Source organism: Polistes dominula, unplaced genomic scaffold (assembly GCF_049000335.1).
Source record: "Polistes dominula isolate Pdom_NZ unplaced genomic scaffold, Pdom_raw_medaka contig_82, whole genome shotgun sequence".
Classification (NCBI taxonomy): domain Eukaryota; kingdom Metazoa; phylum Arthropoda; class Insecta; order Hymenoptera; family Vespidae; genus Polistes; species Polistes dominula.
Window position 1 is genome coordinate 6949923 of NW_028301046.1, and position 24685 is coordinate 6974607.

General features: G+C 29.5%; 3 protein-coding genes and 1 long non-coding RNA gene across 4 annotated transcripts; 2 read left to right on the forward strand and 2 right to left on the reverse strand.

The window, feature by feature from the left end:
• Positions 1–14472: 14472 nt before the first annotated feature.
• Positions 14473–16231, forward strand: Prosbeta7 (proteasome subunit beta type-4). The gene is made up of 6 exons (XM_015324317.2): positions 14473–14746; positions 14989–15195; positions 15267–15413; positions 15495–15693; positions 15768–15865; positions 16096–16231. Exons 1-5 carry the CDS (start codon positions 14613–14615, stop codon positions 15861–15863), a joined length of 783 nt encoding a protein of 260 aa, XP_015179803.1. The 5' UTR covers positions 14473–14612; the 3' UTR covers positions 15864–15865; positions 16096–16231.
• LOC107068171 (methionine aminopeptidase 1D, mitochondrial) lies at positions 15872–18157 on the reverse strand. Its single transcript, XM_015324316.2, has 6 exons — positions 17618–18157; positions 17294–17539; positions 16677–16868; positions 16443–16593; positions 16273–16383; positions 15872–16200 (listed from the first exon to the last, which is right to left on the reverse strand). Exons 1-6 carry the CDS (start codon positions 17678–17680, stop codon positions 16010–16012), a joined length of 954 nt encoding a protein of 317 aa, XP_015179802.1. The 5' UTR covers positions 17681–18157; the 3' UTR covers positions 15872–16009.
• Positions 18158–18193: 36 nt separating this feature from the next.
• On the forward strand, positions 18194–19328 carry LOC149031670 (uncharacterized). The gene is made up of 2 exons (XR_016177585.1): positions 18194–18521; positions 18598–19328. It is a non-coding gene; the product is annotated as an uncharacterized LOC149031670 (long non-coding RNA).
• Positions 18993–23498, reverse strand: LOC107068168 (fanconi-associated nuclease 1). The gene is given in 10 exon segments (XM_015324311.2): positions 18993–19377; positions 19581–19692; positions 19868–19990; positions 20078–20489; positions 20570–20688; positions 20690–21020; positions 21127–21258; positions 21335–22253; positions 22256–22829; positions 22907–23498. Coding segments are annotated over 10 exon segments (2862 nt in total). The 5' UTR covers positions 23018–23498; the 3' UTR covers positions 18993–19348.
• Positions 23499–24685: the final 1187 nt, after the last annotated feature.

The following is a 24685-nucleotide window of genomic DNA, read 5'->3' on the forward strand; positions in this document are numbered from 1 at the left end:
ATAACAACGGTACTCTTGTTAAACGTTTTTCTTCTTTTTTTGTATCGAGAGCATATTGCATGAAATCGAATAAAAGTATAGAAAAATGCAAAAAAAAATAAATAATCTATTTAGAATTATTTCAATGAAAGCGACTTTTATCTCGCCCTCTGTTTATATACGTAAATACGTATAACCTTTTTACTTTAATCTCAATTATTTGCATAAAATACACTTATTATGATCATATTTCCTTGAAGAAAAAAGAAAAACAAAGAAAATTAAGCTGTTTCAACGCAGTTCCGGTTTCTATTTTTCGATTTGTTCCAACCAATAAACAAAAATTTGTGTTCTACGTATTATTATACTGATAACAACAAGCAGGACAAACGAAAGATGCATATATCTATCCCTACGAAAAATTCACGTGATCGATCAATACAACAAAAAAATAGACAAAGAAAACTTTCGTCAATTTCTTGTCAATTATCAATTATTTGTCGAGGACAAAAATGAGATCTTTTCGTTTAGAGACTCGTGCAATAATTCGCAAAAAAAAAAATCAAAGAAAAGAATAATTAAATAAATAAACGTAACTACTACAATAATATGCCAACGACGATGATCGATTATGTACGACGATGGACGTAAAATTTTCTAGATCGTAATCGTGGTCAAATTTTTCCTCTTTTTTTTTTAACTCCGAATCAACAATCGAGATAGTTGAACTTGATAATAATGAAAAAAAAAAGAAAAAAGACTAAACTATACGATTCGTTATTCACTTGAAAAATCGATCCATACGTAAAAATGTATGAAGAATAATTCAATGATACGTTGATATATATCAGTGGTTCCCAAAGTGGTGGTTTCGCCCCTGGTGGACGATGAAGCGGTCCAGAAGGGCGATGACGACCACAGGTGAACTTTGAGGGTGGGGGAAATGAACTACTAAAAAAGAAAAATGTCAGCGGAGGCCGACCCGCGCTGCTATACTACGCTACACAACAATGCCGGTATATCAATACTATGTCAATAATAATAAAATATTAGAAAAAAATTCCCTTATTTAAGCTTCTTTGTTTCTTATCTCCGCGCCTGGTGGGTTTGGTGGGCGATAAAGCGGTTCAAAGCGGTTCAGGGGGGCGATTGGTGCGGGTGTGCATTAAAAAAAGGTTAAAAAAAAGGTCATCAAAGTATTTCGAAGGGGGAAGGGGGCGATAAGCAATATTTTGTCAAAAAAGGGCGCGATAGGACAAAAAAGTTTGGAAACCACTGATATATATATATATATGTTCACGTTGTCCACGTAAATCTCATTATTTTAAATAAATAATAATAAGAATAACATAAAAATAATAATATTCTTCGTACAGTATGTACGTGTAAGAAGAAAATTAATCAATCATTTTTCATCGTCAACAGAAGCATAGACATATATATTAAATGATAAGCGGCTGCGACGCAACACACACACCAACAGCACAACCAACAGCAACATAACATACAACAAGTAAGAAAAAAATGAAGTCGTCGTTTGGGGAAATCAACCAACCAACGTGTATGTTATTTCATCGACCACGATTCTTCCTAGTCACGCAATCAAATAGTATTTAAATATTGCATAGTATTAAATAAGTTGAAAATTTAATTATATACACCGATTTACATATGTATGTATGTAAGTTTTTTTATGCATGTATGCTTATGTAAAAGGAAATTTACATTAAATTACATTAAACATTTACATTAAACATACATACTATTCCTTATGTAAAAGGAAAGAAATTCGAACGAGTGAGAAAGGGGAAAGAAAGATAGAAGGAATGAAAGAAGAAAAAAAAAGAAAAAATAACAATAAAGCAAAAAGAAAAAGAGAGAAAAAGAGAGAAAAAGAGAGAGAGAATGTGTCATACCTAAATGCAAGTATTCTCATGAAATTCAAACCCTTTCCTATACTTGTACAAAGTACCGATTTCAAAAAGAATAGCCGTCTTTAATCTAAACTCGTCTGTCTCTTCGTATATTTCGAAAAGTATACAATAATTAATTATAATATCAAATGATTTCAAAAAACTTCTTTTTATTTTCTTATACGATAATCATTATAAAGTGATTTAACTTGTTATCAAAAGAAAAACAATTATTTTGTTTGTTACAATAAACAGATGAAATTTTTCGTTGTACGAAATCTTTACGGTAAAACAATGCAAGGAAAAGTGTGTATTGCAGTTTCATGAAAGTACCAAAAGCGCCAAAAAAATAGCTTGCATATGTATATTAATTTAGTCTAATTGTAAAACGAAGGTTATACAAAAATAAAAGTATTTTACGCATAAGTGCTTTATCACATGTAGTAGAGACAACATCAACACAAATCCGAAGGGGGACACATCACTCGACGTTTTTACGTTTTCTTTTTTTATATGTGTAGGTATATATATGTGTGGGATTCCCCTTCTCCTGTTAGTCTTCCTAAAGGATATCTAACGAGTAAAAAGGAAAGAATTCCGCGGTGTTATTAATAGGTTGATGTAGAAAGAAAAACCTCTCTTCACGGATATGCAATATATTTAATATAAAGAAGTAAAGATACAGAGTGATGAAAAACACGCCTTCTTTGCTCGGCTACTAAACGATGACTGCCTCTTGGTTTCCCTTCTTTAATCTACTTCTTTGTGTGACGTTCTCGCTATCGATATTCAACTATTTATTTTACATTGTTTATCTTCGGCTTGATTATACCCGATACTCTCTGGCCCACTACAAATACATCCGTCGCATACTTATCGCCTTCGATATCGATATTTGCTTCAAATTTCCCTATCGGCTTTGTTATCGCGTTACCTAATCCTGTAAATCGTCTAGCGGTTTCACATAACGCTGGTTTCCCTATCTTATTATATATCTCTGAATTGATTAAGTTTATTTCGCTTCCCGTATCTAATAACGCATATACAAATAAACCGTTTATTTTAATCGCAATTCTATCCGTAAAAGTGTGGAGATAATTGACGCTCGTTACATTTTCCGCTGGTTGACTCGACTTATTACAATAAGGTGCTATGTGTCCGTAGTCATTACATTTAAAACATTTGCGTCCCTTGTTTCTATCTGGGCATGCACGAAACCTATGTTCTATCGAGCCACATCCGTAACAACCATCTCTTTTTACCGTTGGTGACGAATTAACGCGCGCCGTTGCCACGTTTCTTTGTCCTCCCTTTCTATCTCGCATCCCTTGTCCAATACCTTCTTTTATTTTCTCGAATATTTCGATATTGTTTTTTAGCTCTGTGAGCGTTCGTGACTCATCAAAACCGCCTTATCGCGACGATCGCCTTGTAAATCGTTTGCTATATATTGTATAAGAGCTATTTTATCGACATTGCCTTGATTCGCGATTTCTCGCATACTGTAAATGTACTTACGACTACTTTCGTTTGGTTGTTGCCTGCGCTTAAATAATTGCGAATGAATCGTTGCCTGATTTACCTCGGTTTTAAATTCTTTAATTAAACTACGCTTTAAACTGTTCCATGACTTAATTTCTTTTTCGAAGGTGATGAACTGTCTTGCCGATCCCTTCAGCATACGCTTTCCGTACACAAACTTTTGCAACTCGTTCCAACCCAATACTGCACTGGTATCTTCAAAGTCGTTGATTCACTGATCTACTGGTAGCATATCGTCTCCGCTGATGTATGATAGGCTGTCTTCTACATACCTTATGGTGAACGAAGCTAATCGCTGCGTAGTGGCCTCAACCGCTCTTCTTCTGTTGTTTTGTGAATTTCTATGCGATCCTTCTTCTCGTTCGCTTTCGAATTCGGATTCTTCTTCCTCGTCTTCACTTTCTTTAATCCCCATCGCGTCTTTTAAGCGATCTCTTAGCGTCTGTTTGGTACCCACTGTAGATAATCCTAATTTCTTTACTGCATTCTTTAACTCTATCAACTTCATTGAATCAATCTGTTCACTTGTGTAATTAATTATTTCTTCTTCTTCTTCTTCTTCAGCTACTTTATTTTTGCCTTTGCCTTTCTGTTCCGGCTTTCGTCTTCCTCGTGATGTGCCTTCGACGATCGTTTCGTCCAACTCTTCACATCCACTCTCTTCTTCTCTCTCCTTTGTTTCATATGTTACCTTAACTTGAGCCATCGTCTTAGCCTCTTTACTTACTTTTAACACTTACTACCGTCTTACTATCTTACTGTTACACCAACACTACCGATTACTATGCAACTTTTAATCTAGCATTCACGCATGGTCCACTTTTACGCGCAACGCCCTTCTTCAACTTTTCAATCGGATTCACACTGTTGGTAACCGTAACACAACTTTACAACTTAAAACAGCTTTACACGACTTGATATTGCAATCGTGAGACCTATTTTCTTTTTATAATCCCGGCTGCGAGCCCCCAAATGTGGGATTCCCCTTTTTACTCGTTAGATATCCTTTAGGAAGACTAATAGAAGAAGGGGAATCCCAATATATATATATATATATATATATATATATATATATATATATATATGTGTGTGTACATATGTATAAACATACATCGATAATATTAGCTTTTTTTCTTTATTTATTTTTAACCCTTTCGTTAAGGTATGCATTTTTTTGTATAAATTCGTTTTTACATACGCATGGTATATGATTCTTATATGGGTCGCTAATAACGAAAGGGTTTACACTAAAATTCGTATTAACGTATCTTGAACGTATATGTATGTATGTATATATATACATACATACACATCACCCATACACAAGAAAGAATCGTTTTATTCTGAACAATCGTCAACGTTCATCTTTGACGTTTAATTCGTTTTGATTACAGAGAGAGAGAAAAAAATATATGTATATATATACATATATTATTTAAAAAAAGAGATAACAAAAATAATAATAATTGCATACCCAACTGATTTGTGTTAGATATCGCTATACGATAATCTAGCTTATCGCAACGTTAAAATACGCGTTAATAAAAAGGTCGCAATTGACGCGATTAAATAAATATCGCCTTGTGCGGTACATAAAAATAGAAAGTAGGTACATTTCGTAACGTCCGATATATTAATATATTTCATTCTTTTGACAACGAGGTGACAGTAAAGAGGAAAAAAGAGGAAAGTTTAAATAGGAGTATTTTCATTCTTTTTTTTTTTTTGATTCGATAAGTCCATGATGAAAAATTCAACTATCCAAGAAAAACTTTTAAACTTTTCTTTTTTATTTTTTTGTTTGTTTTTAAATAATATCCAGAAAGAAGGAAAATTAATAGAGAAAAATTTTATGATTCGTGACGTTTACGTTTAAAAAAAGAAATCAAACGATTAGTATACTTTAACGTACTCGGACGGTTAAAGGAATGAGCTTTTAGAACGATGTGTTCCAACCGAACAGGGTCTTAATGAACCTCACAGTGCTCGTGTTACGTTAATATAATGTTGTTTAAAAACACTGCACATGCAGGGAAAAAAGCCATCGTGACGTTTAAATTTTTTTATTTTTTTTTTTTTTCAAATTTTTCGATAACAAAACAAAAAAGAAAATTTCCTTAATATCGAGTACAGCGAGATCATTTATCGCCCTGGTTTAAATGAAAATGGCTGTGATAGATTTCACGATGTACGTAGTTTCGTTTTTATTTAAACGTAAAGAACTATTATTATACGTCGCACGGAATTCGACGAGAAAATTGTTTATTATTTAACGACGAGCGTTTGCAAATTGGGATAGGCACACTGCCACTTACGATGATTTCTTTTTTATAGTTTTCAAAACGAGAGAGAATTAAGAGACGAAGAAAATGAGTAAACTAGTGTCGAAGAAAGAAATAATAATCTTAATCTTCTATTAATAACTTAACTTTTTTTTCTGTTGTCTTTGAGAAACGAGAAATTACAAAAAATCTAGGTATAATACGAAACTTATGCTATTATTTTATGGGTTTCGCAATTAATTTGGTGATAAGAAAAAGAACAAAAAAATTAAATAAGTTCTATTTTTAATTTTAATACGAATAAACGAAAGTATGCAACACTAATAGGGCGTCATAGATGAGTGAAAATAAACGAAAAATAAGAAACTTAGTGATGCACAAACGAATCAAATTTCGTTACCTCATATCGAAAGCAGAATAGATTTATTTGATTATGAACTATCGTTCTGATTGTTTAATAAAAATGTTTCATTTATTATTGCAATTACTTTAAAAACATCCCGTAATATTGTTTGAAGAGACTGCGTAAACGAGCATTCTTTAATATATGTATATATGTACATCCAAACTCATTAAAAAAACGAATAATTGACTTTCTCTTTCCCTCTCTTTCTCTTTCTCTCTTTGTCTATCTCTTTCTCTCTTTCTCTCTTTCTCTCTTTCTCTTTCTCTTTCTCTTTCTCTTTCTCTTTCTCTTTCTCTTTCTCTTTCTCTTTCTCTTTAAATATATTCTTTTAACCTTTGTACGACCCATATATGGGTCAACAAAATTTTTCCTCAAACGACCCTTATATAAATCGTCAATCGCAAAAGGGTTAAAACTTTATACGATTTCATTTCTATCTCTGACTAACACGAATTACCGTAGACAATTTCTTTCCTTCGTTACTTTGTCAATAATCGATCAAAAGATTTTTCTTCAACTTTTTCTCTCTGTGTGTGAAATTATTATTCGCGATCGTTCTTCCAAACGTAAACGTGGCATAAATGATATTTCTACATATATATTCTATAAATACGTTTATGCTCTATCTAATCACACGATTGTTAAAACATAAAAATAACGACAAAAAGGAAAACATCAATTTTTCTTGATTACCGAATATGACATTCTAGTATTTGATTATCTATAAGACGTATATTAAAAAAAAACTCGCGTAATTTATTTCCTTTTTTAAAACGTCATTTGTCTGCCGATAAAAATATTAAGAGCCAATCGAACCTTTCTATCAGAGATCTATCACAAAAATTGCACACATGGCAAGCATGAATATTGTTCGTTATCGCGATCTAATTTTGTGCTCTCTAAATCATCGATCATTAGACTTCGATAGACAATAGTCAGAGAAAAATATAGAAAATAAGAAAAAGAGAGAAAAAAGATGGTTACGAGGGACAAAAATAGATCGCATTTATACATATTCTACGTCGTGCAATTTGTACCACAAAAGCGTGTAAAAATTACTCACGTAAAAATATCAATTTCATTTTTTTTAACGTATGAAAAAGAAAAAGTGTCGAACAGTAGCAAACAATAATAACGACGATAAATTAAGAAAGATATAGTATGTAGCAAAACAAATACTATTAAGTGTCGTATATGTCTGACGCCAATATGCATTGTGAACAGAATTATGTTAAGGTTGACGTCATAAGTGCCCCCCCCCCTAAAAAGGTGCATAAGATTATTTTTCCTTTCTGAGGAAAAAAAAGGGTTGCGTCGGAATTGTATCGTACACTTAGTACTGTATGTTTTGTTGCATACTGTATATTATAATGCACACATTATTAATTACATATATATATGCAAATGAATAGAAAAAAGAAGAAAATTGTCATGAACAAATTAAGCAAATCTATATCATCTTACGAGTACATTAATTGATTACTATCGTCAAATATTTTCAATATCATAGAATTATATTCTGCTCGTTTTAAGCTTCTTCGCCTTTTTCTTCTTCTTCTTCTTCCTCTCATAAATCCATTTATTCTTCTAATAAATAGATAATTCTTCTAAGAATTATCTATTTTATTTATTTTATAGCGTCTTTATAACATATTATATTGTGATCGTTCGTTGAAAGAAAGACATTGCATTTCGAAGCGCTTTATTTACTTCTTTCCAATGACAATTAACGCAGAATCAATGCAATTAATTCTAATAATTAAAATATTTTTCGAATAATGGCAAAATTATATACGAGAGAACGACAAAAAAAGAAAAGAATATAAATTTATCTTCGGATTTAAAATTATTCTAAACGATCGTTAAAATTAAATAGAAATATTATTGTTAAAAGAATCTCGCTATATACTTAACAATAAGTTAATTGTTACAAGTTAATTAAATAATAATATTAATTATTGCATGGATTACGCTACATTTTTTCATTGAATTGCTTTCTATATTATTGTACAATAGTTTACTTTTATTACCTTTTTCTTCGTTGTTTCAATTCATTTTTATTTACTAGCCAACGTTATGTGTTGTTATTTTAAATATACATTTTTAAACAAAATTCAAAATATAACGACCCCCCATTATAAGGGCCGGCGGGGTCTTTGTATGGACGATGATTTTGTTCATATGATTATCAACCTTACTTTTTGGTAAATAACGTGTTTTCAAAGTAACAATGTCAAATTAAGCGCACATAGTTTATACAAGCTCATTCATATCTTATAACTCTCGTTAAAACTTATACGATAATTCTTCTATCGCTATTTAAATCAAACGTGTATGAATTAGCATCACATCAATATTTTTTTTATAGGTTAATACGATTAATCAAAGAAAAGAATTAGATCTTTATCAATTTCTCAATATGCTACCTTTATGATAATAATGTCCCTACGAATTAGAATACTAGAAATATTTTCAAGAATTGCTCTATTAACTTAAAACCACCTTTTTCTCAAAAAAAAAAAACATGTCTCTTTAAAATTATCAATATGCATAACGATATATAAATAAATATAACTACGAGGAAGCTTCTTCTTTCGTCTATAAAATTTTCACTTTTCTTATAAAATTACTACCCTTTTGTTACGTTCATACTTAAGACATGAGAATCGTTACGTATAAATTCGCTTATACATACTTATATGATCTCGTATATAGGTTAGTGGGACAACCTTTGCATCAATGACCCGTATACAAGAATCGCTAGTAACAAAAGGGTTATATACGTTATCACACGCTTAATTTTATTTATGCGTGATTAATATAAAATACGATTATATTTTACTGTTAACTTCAACGATGTAATTTAAAAAAAATGTTAAACTAAACCGTCTCTGTACCTAATACATATATATATATATATTTATTTATTTATTTATTCCTTACACAGCTATTTCATACGTATGCATTTACGTATAATATGTAAAAACGCAACCGAATCGCAATATGCTCCTTTTTTTCTCCTTGATAACGATCAGAAAAAAAATATTTCGAACGTTGTGATTCGTGTTTCATAGTCTTTTACTCTTCTTCTTCTTCTTCTTCTTCTTCTTCTTCTTCTTCTTCTTCTTCTTCTTCTTCTTCTTCTTCTAATCCACCTTGTATTTCGCCCTCTTTATCTCTCTTTTACGTCTTTAAATAAATAAATAATAAATAATTATATACATATAAATATAAATGCATATAAAAAAGAAGTTGCAGTGCTAACTAAAAAAAAAAAGAAAACAAATTATGCCATTATATACGACTAAAAAAAAAGGGACAGTAAACACAAAAAATGCGTTCTATCGTTTTTCGTCAATGATAAGAAATGAAAAGAAAAAAAAACAAAAAAGAATAAAATGTAAAGTAAGAAAGGAAGGGAGAGAAGTATTTATGTTAAACTTTCGCATAATAGCACGTAAAAGCTCGCGTCGTTTTGTACATTTAAAGTCGGGGTTGACAAGTTTTGAGTCTCGACAAAAAAAACATTTATTTTATTTTATATGAAAAAGAACTTGATCAAACAAAAAAAAATTGTTTCTATGTTAAAGAACTGAAAGATCTCTCGAAAATCTATGCAATTATGTAATATTTATTTTTAATATTCTTTTTGCAAGAGAGAATAAGAGATTTGCCTTCTTTTTTTTCTTCTTCATTTTCCAATATGTGTCGTTCGTAATTTTCTAGTGAAACGCAAACGTGAGATTATAAATTTATGCGAAAGTTCTATACATCGACTGAGTTGTTATGTGTACAAATGTTAATCATCTAAATCGATCCCCTATTTTATTTATCTTCAACGTGACGTTCTGTTGGTAATTTAATTTAATTTTTATTTTTATTCATTTATTTTATTTTATCGTTGTCTTTTTTTCTAAAGTGTGAACGAATATAGCAACATTGCACGTATGGCAGAATTAAAAGTAAACAAAAGTGCAAAAAATCAAAGGTAAGATCTATTTTTCATTGAGTTTTTTCTTTCGCGATAAGCAAAGACGTTTGGTAAAATGTTAAACCTTTCGTTAGGGCATACTTTGGCTCGAGTACGACCCTTATATGAGTCGGGGTGGAACTTTTGCATGAACGACCCAAATAGGGGTCACTCGTATCTACGGGCCTTTGTATAAACAAAGACCCGTATATGAATCGTCGAAACGAAAGGATTAATATTTATATATATATAATTATCAAGTGTTAAACGAGAAAAAAAGAAGAGAAGATAAGAACAAAATTTTCATTAATTTGCTTTACGCCTTATTCATATTAATCGTAAGTAAAATAATAGTTTATATTGATAGTTGTTAATTGAAGTAAAAATTTACTTGTGTATCAATGAAATGCGATAAAAATGTTGATATTACACTTGTTCAATATGCGAACAGCGTTATAATAAATGAATTATCTTATTCCTACATCCCTTGCTACCTGAAGATTAATTCTTTTTTACCTTTTACAAAACATGTGTTTCATTATCATATTTAAATTTTAGGAAGATCACATTAATCAGTTTGATGATTATTATGTTAAGTTCTATGAATACTATTTTACATCATAATTATTATGTACTATATAATTATCGACAGAGAAAAAAACCAAAAAAAGACAATTATTGCATCTTTATAACATAAATTTAATTCATGCTATGCTAAAAGTAATCATAAATAATACAAAAGTACATAGAGGCTCACAAGTCCACTTTTTTCCTAACCAGGTTCATCTTAATTACAATCATAACCACCAATGGACGATAGTAAATACTTAACTGTATTATCAAATAATACTCACAGTATTCTTTGATAGTATATAATATAGTAAAGTCATATTGTATAATAGAATTAGAAATAATTATATTTAATTTTTAGTGTATAAAATCATGTGTGTACCTTCAGAAATGCATTTATACATATATTATAAAAAGTAGTCATTTATAAGGCGTTCAAATAGTAGAAAATCTTAAAGGTTTGTCATTAAATCCCGAACGATGATCACCTGTAATAAGAAGAAAACTATATTACTCATACAATCAAGTGATACAATAGCCTGACATATAATCGTCCAATTCGCAAATGCACTTTTCAATTGAGTTTTCTATTTATTTTTATCGAATTTTTATTTATCGTTGCTAGAAAATTAAATTTAAACGCTTGATTTTACATTTACTTAAAATACGTTGGTTGGAACTTAAATAGTGGTAACTATTTATTCACAACCGATACAAAAGAGTTACACATGTTTGCACCTGTTACTGTCCTTCAAAGTAGTCATCAGCGTTGTGTAGAACCCTTTGCCAGCGATTTGGAAGGCTTAGTATACTGTTAGCAGAGTCTGCTCTGTTGATGGTGCGAATGGAGCAGTCTACTGCCTGTCGAATTTCTGGAACAGTTCTGAAGCGAATGCCACGATGGGTTTCGCATAAATTGACGGAAATGCAGAAATGGATGCGTTACGACGCTGCTCAGACGCACTTGGAGCGCTATGAGCGCGAAGGAGAGGCTTTCTTACGCCATATCGTAACACTGGATGAGATATAACAATAGACCGCTCCATTCGCACCATCAACAGAGCAGGCTCTGCTAACAATATACTAAGCCTTCCAAATCGCTGGCTACGGGTTCTACACAACGCTGGTGACTACTTTAAAGGACAGTAACAGGAGCAAACATGTAACTCTTTTGTATCAGTTGTGAATAAATAGTTGCCACTATTTAAGGTTCCAACCTACGTATATATAAAAAGAGAAAAGTACAAATATCAAGTTACAAAAAAAAATAATATCTATTAATTATTATGAAATATTTTTAAACTGTACTATATAGAAAAGAAAAATTACATAGGGTATAGCCGGAAAAATATGGGAAATCTGCCCCCGTGGCTTTTTTGACTCGCACTTGGGGGATCGATTTGGTGTCGAATAAAAATAATTCACCCCAAATTTTAGCTCTTTTACTCAAACGATTCTCGAGATTTTCAAAAAAACCTGTTTTTTCGATTTTATTTTTTTTTTTTATATCAAATATTATATTAGGGCATAAATAGAATTAAGTATATTGTCAAGGGGAACGAACATGTAGTAGGGGGGGGCCTTCGGGGTAAACACCCTAAAGGGGTATACCTGAAAATATATATATATTTTTTTTATAGTAAAATTCAAAACTAATCAATGATGATTTTTTTTCTAGTTCTTAGGAGTCTAAGACATGAAAAAAAAAATATTATCATAATATTTTAACGAAAAGCCGATTTTTGGCGGACAAAAGAAAATTAAATTTTTTTTTTAGCTTTTTTGAAATATGTCACTCACCAAAATTTGTCAGAAAATGTCTTTTATACTCCTCTACACTCAAGAATTCTCTTGAATTTTTTGAAGTGGTGGAACAATATGAAAAAAAATTAAAAACTCATTTTTTTTCTAAAATCTCAAGTTTTAACTAACTTTTTTTTTTCAGTTAAAAAAAATGTGAAAAAATATTTTTTTACTCAAAATACACTTTGCCAGAAATAAACATAAAGATTATTATAAAACAATTAAGATATATTCCGTCTAACATAATTAGAAGGGTTATTGATTATTGAAAATACACTTAAAGATGGTACTTATATATTTTTTAAAGGTTAGATATTATTCTAAATCTTATGCAAAAAAAATAAAAATTATAATAGAAGATGTAACTATATTAGTCTTCATTACTGTTTTAATTCACTACGACACTAATTTTTTCATCGATGAACAGGCGACTCAGGATCTCAGCAGGTCTTACAATTTTCACCAAATATCGAGCGTAAGATAAATAATATATGATAGCAGCAATGTGAGAGCAACATCCAACAGTCCCACATAACACGATAAGTTTTGAAATCTTTCAGCGAAAGTTTCGTTAAATATTTCCAAAAAATCTTCAGAAACCTTGCAGGCATCATTCTAAAATATTTTGAAAAAGATTCATAAAAGATTTTACAAAAATATTTTTAAAACATTTTAAAAATATTTTACTGATAGAGTAATCTTTTGCAAGTCTCTTACAGGACATTTGCGGACATTTTCACCTTGTAAAAAGATTTTTTAGAAACCTTTTTGAAAGGTTTAAAGCTTTTCAAGAAATGTTTTAGAAAGTTTATAGAAAGTTTTTATGTTATGTGGGGTGCGTCTACCATTCGCACAATCACAACAATATCGAGTTATTCCGGAAATATCGTTCTTATCTGGCTGATATTCAATAAAACAACGATATGTCTTCGAATTATTATGTCGAGATCTGACTTCGAATTTTATAATATTAGGTGTAATTTTTAAATAATGGAATGTGATTATTCCGTTTTCATCCATCATCTCAGCTAAATACGATATAGCTTGAGACATTTGATATGATCCAGTGAAAAGAATTTTGAGTTCTTGCTCTGATAATTCTGGAAAGTCAGTTAATTGCTCTGAAGTTATTATTGCAAAGGGAACTTTTCTTCTGGCCCAACGATTAATTTCTATCTCCAAGGCTAAAGTATTTTAATAATTAATAAAATAGTAAAATTAATTTTACTATAAAAAAAAAATCGAAAAAACAGGTTTTTATGAAAATCTCGAGAACCATTTGAGTAAAAGAGCTAAAATTTGGGGTGAATTATTTTTATTCGACACCAAATCGATCCCCCAAGTGCGAGTCAAAAAAGCCACGGGGGCAGATTTCCCATACTTATCCGACTATACCCTTTAATAAAATACGATCACAATAAAAAATCTTAAAGACGAAACAAGAAAAGAGAAATTACTTTAATATTCACTGAACATTAATTAAGCTTCAAACTTTAATAATAAGGGAATTTTAATGTTTTTGATTCTAACTAAAAACTTATGCATCTTTTTGACGATTTAGACTCGAATTTGGTGTCCCAAGGAGATGGAATGATCCATCATTTTCAATTACAACTACAAATTAATGACGAGCAGAAAAGTAATACAATAAAATATAAAATCTAACTAGCAAGTCATTCTCTAAAGATTCGCACATGCTGTTGAATCTTTGAAAATAACTCAATAGTCTGTAGTTGCCCTCTTGAGCCATAATTAAATGGGGGCCTCTTCGGCATTAAGCAACAATTTCTTTGATAGTGCTTGCTTTGTATTTTAAGATTTTTTACTGTGATCATATTTTATTAAATTTGTAATTTTTCTTTTCTATATATAATGCAGTGTAAAAGTATTTCATAGTAATTAATAGATTTTTTTTTTTTAGTAACTATTATATTTATACTTTTGTGTGTCTTTTTTTATAATATATATTTTATGTATGATAAGCGTAAAATCAAACAAGAAATCTACTTACACACAGTAGTAGCATTGTGATCTTCCGTATCGATAATAGATAAATATACATATGTATAAATTTAAAAATCGCGTCTTAGATGGCGCTTGTCAATTGTAGAACATGACAATTCAAAGTATCGTGACTTGTATTAAACATGGCACTTTTTAGTAATAACGCTTTGGCTGCTCCTGCACCATTTTGGCAAAATGGTCCTTCACCGGGCTGTTTTTATAATTTTCCTGGAAACGTCGTTCAATCGGTCGATCAGGGAATACGTCAAAGATCACAGTAAGTTTAATTTCGTTATAAAAATGTTGACTATACAGGATATAACCTACAAATCACATTAGATTATTATTTAGAGAATGTATTTGCTTTATATATTTAAAATGCAATATTATTATTCAACTTATTCGTCTTAATACTATTATTAAGAAATATCAATTGTAATATAGCATGGTCTTTAAATCAAAAGTGAATCTTAACCTAAGAGTATAACAATTTATACTTGAACTTATGTATTTTTGCAGAGCACCCATGACAACTGGTACATCAATTGTTGCTGTACAATTTAAAGATGGAGTTATGATTGCTGCCGATACCCTGGCATCATATGGTTCATTAGCGAGATATAGAAATTGTGAACGTATCATGAAAGTCAACAATAATATTCTTCTTGGTGCCAGCGGTGATTATGCCGATTATCAGTGCATTAAAAGTAATATAGAAAAGAAAATGTAAGTTATGCAATTGCTAAGAATATTTATTATAAATAAAATATAATTGTTTGTTAATATTTTATTTTTAGTCTAGAAGAACAATGCTTAGATGATGGATTTACTCTAAAACCAAAAGCACTTTACTGTTGGTTAACTCGTGTAATGTATAACAGACGATCAAGCTTTGATCCATTTTGGAATAATTTTGTAATCGCAGGCTTAGATGATGGCAAACCGTAAATATTTCTTATTCATTTATAAACCTATATATAATATGAATAAATAAAAAATGTATTCGTTTGTTTATATTTTATCAGATTCTTAGGTACAGTAGATAAACTTGGAACAGCTTACATTGATTCAGTGATTGCAACTGGTTATGGTGCCTATATAGCAACGCCATTGTTGCGAAAAGCATATGAAGAAAATAGTGAAATGACTAAGGAAGAAGCGAAAGAACTACTTTACAAAGCGATGCAAGTTCTTTTTTACAGAGATGCTCGTTCCTTTCCTAAGGTAATTTATATAACAAATTAACAAAATATTAACAAATTAATTTATTGAAATATATTGTATCTTTTGTTTTCTAGTATCACCTTGGTATAATTACTAAAGATGAAGGTATAGAAATTCAAGGTCCAATAACATTAGACAGTAACTGGGAAGCTGCTATTCTAACTAAATAAATGTACTCTTTCATTTAAAATATTTACAATTAATTTTATTAAATATAATTTAATTATCTCATTAAAGAAAATTGATTCTACTGCACAGTTTGTTCAGAAGTATATAAAGTTTAACTTTCTATCAATTTTATAAATATCAATAGCGACTACTTTGTCATTATTTCATAACCACTGCTAGTTATCAAAATGGTATGTTCCGATTGTGCGGTTCTAGCATCATCTGTTGTTACAGCTGTCCAACCATCCTCTAAAATTTCAATCTCTTCTCCACCTTGAGTAAGAATTGGTTCTATAGTAAATGTCATACCTGGATGCATTCTTTCGGCAGACTCGTTTGCTAAATATAATAAAAAAATATGTCAATCCAATTTCTATGTACACAAGCATTCATTTATTTATACGAATATACCGTAATGTAAGATATCCGGTGGTCCATGAAAATAAGTTCCTATGCCATGTCCAACAAACGCAGGAATTACATTATATCCGTGCTTATTTGCTATTTCTTCCACAACATGACCTAAAATATTTCATTATAATATTTTAATATATAATTATAAAAATAATTTTACCACTTACCTATACGAGAAAATTTTTCATTCGGTTTACAAATTTGTATTCCATTCTGCAGACAAAGTTCAGCTATTTGTATCAATCTTTTACCCTCTGGATCGCTTTCACCTACTTCAAATGTTTTAGAACAATCTCCGTGATAGCCATTTAGATAAACCTACATTTATTTATAGCATTTAATAATTTAAAATAATGAGTAGCATAATGTAATGATCAAATTGAAAAATGTATGATATGTACAGTCACATCTACATTAATTATGTCTCCATATTTTAACGGACGATTATCTGGAATACCATGACACACAACGTTATTAATACTAGTGCATATAGATTTTGGAAATCCTTTATAGTTAAGTGGGCTAGGGTAAGCTCCGTTATTTATAATCATATCATGAATTACTTCATCTAATTGATCTGTAGTAACACCAGGCTAAGAATTAGAAGATTAGTACTTAATATTGATAAAGATGTATTATTAAATAAATTGACATAGGATTTACAGGGTCTCCTGCAACTGGTAGTATAAGGGAATAGGGAATGATTCTACAAGAAAAATAAATTTTAAAACTTGTAAAGTACATATGCACTTGATCCAGTTTTAACTCGATAGATTTCACTATCTTACTTCCTAATATTTTGGAGAGCATTTTCGTACTTCTTATTATATTTGTAAACATTATCAACATGATGATATTTCTTGTATTGGCTATAATTCTTCTTACAATATTTCTTGTATTGGTTATAATCTTATGCTTGTTGAACAAGGCTTTTTGATTCAAAAGTTGCAAGTGCAGTCAAGTGCATGGTACCAATTATAGGTCACCCTGTATTAAAGTTATCATTTTATATTCTTGCCTTGATATAATTTTTCGCTTGACTGAGAACATATTGCGCTAGTTTACAACTTTCTTTCATACATTCTATTTGATTTTTATTTTTAATTTCTGGTTTTATTGGTCCTGGATGTGGAATTCCAGTTAAATAATAAGATGGCTTAGGAATATGCGATGGTACGTATCTTCTTTGGGAAACAAGAAGAGGCTCTACAACTTCATATTTACCAAATGAATTATTTACAACTCTTGGCTTGAATTCTTCTCCCTTTGATAAATAATTATTAATTTGACCGAGACTCATTTAGTTTATATATTTCAAGAAAAAAATTTTTAAAATACGTACGTACGACTTGCGTCTAAAGAAATTGTCAATGAAATATTTAAATAAATGTTTCCTTATATTCATGTTAATGCTTCTTATAATTAATCGAAATATAAGAAATGTATGAATTTAAAAGTTATTTGTAAATGTTTATGATTTATTTCATTTATAATTCAACATTTAGAAACAAGCAATTCTCAAATGTGAGAGGTTATATTTTGCAAACATTGTATTTAAATGAAGGACTTATATCACTGTAGAATTTTCAAAAAATCAACAATTTTTGTGGCTTAAAATGTTCTTTAAGATCTTGTAATAAAGTGAAAGAAGTTTCATAAATGTGACAAGTTCTAAAATGTTTATTTCGGATACTCTTGCCTAGCCGCGTGCAACACGCTTCAATCTACTCCGTGCTTCATTCACTGATTCGTGCAAATGGTTCACTGCTTCCGCACTCTGGTAGGAAATTTTCAAATAGTGGTCAAAAGTTAAAAATGTAATTTAATGTAATTTTTATATAATTATGATACATATAAATAAAAATATTACACACTTAATTACTTATGATAAAAATACAAACTTGGTATCAAGATATATATATATATATATATATATATATATATATATATATATATATATATATTAATTAATTATCAGAATACTAAAGAACAGAAGTGTATTAGATGAAGGCAATACGATTATTATGAACGTGTATGTATACAATGTTATTCTTGCTCTAAAAACAATAAGAGTTTGATCAAAACAAATGACTTTAAAATAGTATAAAACAGTGATAAACTACATCTAGAATTTTAATTAATATTAAATTTAAAAAAATTTTACTCTTTTCTTTAACCTAACTTTTGGCATTCACAACAAAATTCGTTTAATTTTCTTGACAGAGAATGTTTTAAAATACCAACAGGTAATATGGCGGAAAAATCCAAAATAAGCTTACTTAATAATTGTATGTATAATAATATAATATGTAATAAATTAAGTTTCAGGAAATTCATAGAATTCAATATTAATCTATCTCCGATCAAAAGTTTTAAATATCCCGTCTTGATGTATATTATATTTCATTTTAAAAATAAATACACCATACTTGCTATTATATTCTCAATAAAAAAAAATCATGTGTGCAGATCACACATGTTAAAAGTGAAACCTTCAAAAAACTAAGTTTCGAGAAAATGAAACGAATGCAGAATATCAAGAGTAATATAATAATTAATATAAACTTAAATTAATAATAGAATATTCATTAATATAAACTGTTGTTATAAAAATAATACGAAAATGATTCATTAAGAAAATTATGTGGGATGTAAAACTTTAAAACATTTTATACAAAGCTGGAGTTGGTCGGGACAACTTGGACAATAAGCTGTTGTTTTCTTTAAATTCTCTCGTGTCTTTGATCGGCCCATTCGACCACTTTTATCTGCATAACATTGTTTGCATAGGCGTCTAATGCTTCCTCCGGAATCATTTTTCCGAACGGCGATATTATGCTGACTCCGACGAAGACAAGGATTTGTTGTATTTTCAGTCAACCCTAATAATTTTGCAGATAATAATTCCCTAAATCTTCTTATATTTTCTTCTAATATTTAAAATATCGATGGAAATACCCAGCAGAATACGCTTCGTACAGCGGTACGCGTGGCCTGAAGGGGATTTCACTGTAAACGCGCGCAGCAGTCAACGTGTTTATCACATTTCTTCTTATAATTATGAGCGTTTCTATTACGTTCTAATTTTACCATGTCCATTATCTGTATAGTAAAAAATGCAAATTATTTTAATGTAAAATAGAAATGATTAAAAAATAATTCTATTGTTTTAAACGTAGTGTTTTAACAATCTTTACGTAAGCAGCGTTATGAAATTATTGAAGCCATAAATTATATGCTTATTTTATATTAACTTAACAAAAAAAAATAATAAACAGATTAAATTAATTTTTGTTTAAATTTACCTTTTACATAACAAACTTCTATGTCTACTCCTATTTGTTGTAAATATTGTAACCACAATGTTTGTTTCACTGAAAGTTTATCATTAGGTCCTTTCACCTCAATAATTTTGCACTACAAAAAAAATTAAAATTATTTAATGAAATATTTACTTGATGGACGGAAAAGTATATCGCATCTAACTTGTTGTTAGATCGTTACTTTATCCTTTTTACGCTGCTTTTGTTACCAATTAAGTGACAAAGGTCCAATAAGCGTTAAAATAAAAATTTAGATCCGTGCAACTTACACTTTTATCATTTAAATTCCACACGATTAAATCAGGAAAGCCAGCTTTCCATAAAATATAATTAGAAATAAGTCGTTCACAAATTTTTAAAACACATTCAGGCCCTAAGCAATATACTATTTCCTGTAATAACAAAGTACTATTAATTCATTTTAATCTACTTTGATAATGAAATTTATTAACTATGATATATAATGATTTATTACTTACTTTAATATTATTCGTGAACATATTAACATGCATCATAGATTCAAAACGACTGTACAGTAGAAAGTTGTGTTCTACTAATCCACTAAAAGATTCTCGATCAAAACTACGTAACAAGTTGAATTTCATATCGATTCTTTCTTTTCTATTTTTGTAAAAATCTTTAGTAAATAAATCTAGGGGAGCTATTTGGTACAGTGACATAAAAGTTCCAGGTATGTCAATATTAAAAAGTTCTTCCCAAAATAATGCATAAAATAGAGTGACTGGTAGAGCACCTTCACAATGCACTCCATCATTAAAACCTTGATTATAATAAAAATTTAATGCAACATCTTCTACCGAACTATACAATTTATTATCTGTATTATTATTGATGCACCACTTGCTTTTCCTCTTATTCATTCCAGGTAGTCTAGAAATAAATATACAATTATGAGTCTATTTTTAATATATTCATGTTCTATGTATTTATTTAAATTAACTATATCTTACTCTTTCATTAAAGCAGCTTCAACTGTCGTTGTACATAACATTGGACTTGGAAATTTGCTTTTTATGGATTGTAATGTGGTTTTAATATCCATCAATGTAGTTTTACTAATGCCAGTTTTTTCTTTTAACAAGTATTTCTGCTCTTTCTATAAGTCCTGCGATACCAACTTCAGAAATAGTCTCAATTTTCAATGACTCTAATGTTATTTTTGCACTTGCTTCTAAATCTTTATTATGATACATTTCAATTAACGCTAATTCAGCATACCAGCTTTCTTTTTTTCTTTGCATATAACTATTTTGACTTATTAATGTATTCAATATTTCCGTAGCAAATGGTAACGTGTCTTTGTTTTTCTTAAATGAATTTATACTTTTAGATAATATTTTTAGCCACAAATAACTTGGTCTAAATTGAAATAAATGCGAAGGGAGCTCGCAGTCTTCTAAGCTGTAAAATGAAACAGAATTCTATTATATCCTGTATATTATACGCATAAACTTCGGTGCTACTTTATTAATATAAATAAAGCATTTTCTTAAATATCTATAATTACCTTGCGCATTCACTTTTCATAATAATTAGCCATCGATCGTAAGCTAACTTTCCAATTTTTCTTACACTTTCCCATTCTTTTTTTTCAATGGCATTTATTATATTAGACAATTCGTGTTTTGCTTCGATATATCTGTACAAAAATATATATAATTTATATACAAATGTTTAAATTTATATGAAGAATAAACTAATTATATGGCACTTACTGAATTAAATGGTTATTATCGCTAAAAATAGGATATCTTTTATCCGAATATGTAGGATAACATATTTTCCCAAGTTCGATGTTCAATAACATATTAAATGTATCCGATAAAGTTTCTTCAGGTTTTTGATCAGGTTTGAATAATGTTAATATCTTATCAAAAATATATATTGTCTTTTGACACAAACGTATACAATATCCCAACTTATTTGACACTAAAAACTTTAATTTTTCACCTGAAGTTTTCATGCCAGGAAAGAGAGGTTTCTTGGTTGCTATTTCCAATAATTTCTCTATTGATTTTTTCTTATTATTAACATTTTTTAATTTAAAATCCTTACAAATTGCACCAATTTCATCAGCTTGAAGCATCATTAAGGAAACAGATAAATCTTCGTTTTTTATATCGGATATAAAAAATGACTTTAGCACGAGCTCTTTACAAGTGGATATAAAATCTTTGATTAAATCTTGATATTTTAAATGTTCCACTCTGTGCCAAGAATATTTTCTTTTTAAAATACGCGCAAATAATATTTGTGCTTCTATGGAAAGGGTAAGCATAGAAAAAATAAAATCTGTCTCTTCCTTATCAAAGTAACCACAATTTATAGGATTTGAAAAAACATTCACTACTATCATGAATAAATGTGCTGCATAAGTTTCAGTTGGTATGGTCACATCATTGTATTCGTATTTTTCAGATACTCTTGTATCAATGCTATTATATCTAAATGTAAATGTACTGCTAGCATATATTTTTTGAAGATTAAAATTATTTCCTATAATAGCGCCTTCTTTTATAAGATTCATATTTTCTATCGCAGTACGAGTAAGCTCCTTATTTACTATTTGTCGAAGATAAAGATTTAGCTTCTTTGGACTTTTAGAATTTGGTGATGAAACTTCTTTAGTTGAACTTTTTTTGGAGTAAAAGTTAAATTTCTTTGCTTAGAAGGAGAAGGTAAACTTTTGATAGGACTACTACAGATCGAAAAAAGGTCGCTTTTTCCATTATTTACATCATAATATTCAATATCCATCCTTTCCGATGCTTCTTTTATTGAAGTACTTTCATTACTTTCTTTTTTTGATAAATTTACTTCTTCTATAAAATCAATATTGGTGCAACACAATGATACTTCTTCCTCATGTTCTTGCAACTGATTATCGACGCAAGATCTTTCAGAATCTTTTATCGCATGATTTCCATACACCATTTCTTTTTCCATGTCAATTGATATTGTATTATTCGATGTATTTATTCTTTCATATATTATAGAGCAATCCGACATTGAATCTATTTCAGTATCTTGTAGATTATTTGACGTGTAATAAGTTTCATTCATACCTAACATAAAATGAGTACCTGTATTTGTCATTTGTACATTGTTTATCGAATCATTAATACTAAATGATGATTTATTCATCTCTGAAGATTGCTTTCTTTCCGTACTTAGTCTTGATTTTGTTCGTGATATAGTTTTTGTAGATGGCTAAAAGAATTCGAAGTTGAATATTAAATAAAATATCTAAAAATAAAGCGTTACATTCTAGAATAAAATATATTTACCTTTTTTAGTCTTTTTAGTTCCTTCAAGGTGACGAGATCTTTTGATTTAACGTTACGATTATGTTTAATTTTTTGGGGAAAAAATTGATCAAGACTTGTTTGATATGACATCTTTAATGACACGAGATATTTAATGATTCACGTATGATGTGATGTAAATCATTACTCATATTATAAATAACATTTAAACAATTTTTTGAGATAAGAGTAAGTGTGCGTATAGATAACATAGTTTCTATGAACGGAAATATGTAACATATTTATCTTTTAAATACGTCACTAACTTAAGATAAATGAAGAAATGTTATCATTAATTAGTTGGAAAGGTAAAATAAATTGCTAAGCCAATGCAATAGTCGAAGTACCAATTTCATCGATGATAGGAAATTATTATTTACATTTTTCCTTTTATTTATTATAAACAATTGTTTCTATTATCTTGTATATCGAACAAAACATTTACCAAAAAATACAAGGAAGTTTTGAAATCTATGCAATTGAACTTCCAAATAATTCTAATTCTTATGTAAAACTATTTGCTCTAGACTAGTTATTTACTATTTAGTTATAGACTAGACAGTGATCCCACTGGGATCCAGTGATCCCAGAGACTTTAGTTCGTTTGATGGAAACAGGGGCGCAAAATTATCGTACGCGGCACAAAATTATCGTACGCCCCGGGAAAATTTGAAATCCGACAAAAATCCAACAATCTCGGACAAAATTTTCAAAAAGTTGGAAAAAGTGTCCAAGTTTTTCAAGTTGATGACTTTTTTTTTTTGTTTTTTTTTGTTTTTTTTTTTTTAGTCACCAAGTTCAAAATCCTATCATGAAAACGATGAAAACGGCGGTCCACAGGGAGATGGAACACCGGATCTTACACGGATCGTACGTGGTGGTGGTGGTAGTAGTAGTGGGGGTGCACCTTTCCAAAATTTGTTGACTAAGAAAAAAAAAAAAGAGGGTCATCAAATTTTCGAAATTCCAAATGAATCGTACGCCACGAATTTTGGATCGTACAGAGCCTCAAATTATCGTACGCGTACGATAATTATCGTACGAATGGGATCGCTGAGACTAGACATTTAACGAAAAATATGGTTGGCAGCAATGATGTATCTTGGACATTTAAAAATTTCCCGCGATTTGAATTATTGTAGTTTTATTAGCATTTTTTAATAAAGCATTTAAGGACTCATGTTTATATAACATTTTTTTTCTTATTTTCGTCTATGAAAAAAGCTGGTAAAATTTAACAGAAAATAACTGTCATCTGTTTATTATTTTGTTTAGAAAATATTCTATTACTTCTTTTTCCTTGCATTATATTATTTTAGTATTTATGGAAAAAGAAAAGAAACTTTTACATAATAGATAATTAATATTTACAATTAGATAATTTTATTTATTTCACAACAGTATGTTAACAATTTTTTTAATTCCCCCTAAAATGATATGTCATAATTAATGTATTCGTTATAATGCATGCAATTATAATAAACAGGTAATAGATTTAATTAAATTACTCTACAAGATTTATTATTACTTTTTTTAATAATGTAAACAATCATGACAATGATTATTAATTTACGTAAACTTACCTCCGTTTATTTTCGTTTAAGAGTAAATTAAAAAGAAGAAAAAAATAATTATATTTTGAACCCAGGTGGATTGGTTAAAAAAAGATAAAGAAAAAGAAGGAGAATTGTAAGCCTGATATAGTCTAAATTTATTTTGCAGCAATATTCGCTTTGCCAATTTTTATTTTGCAATATATAT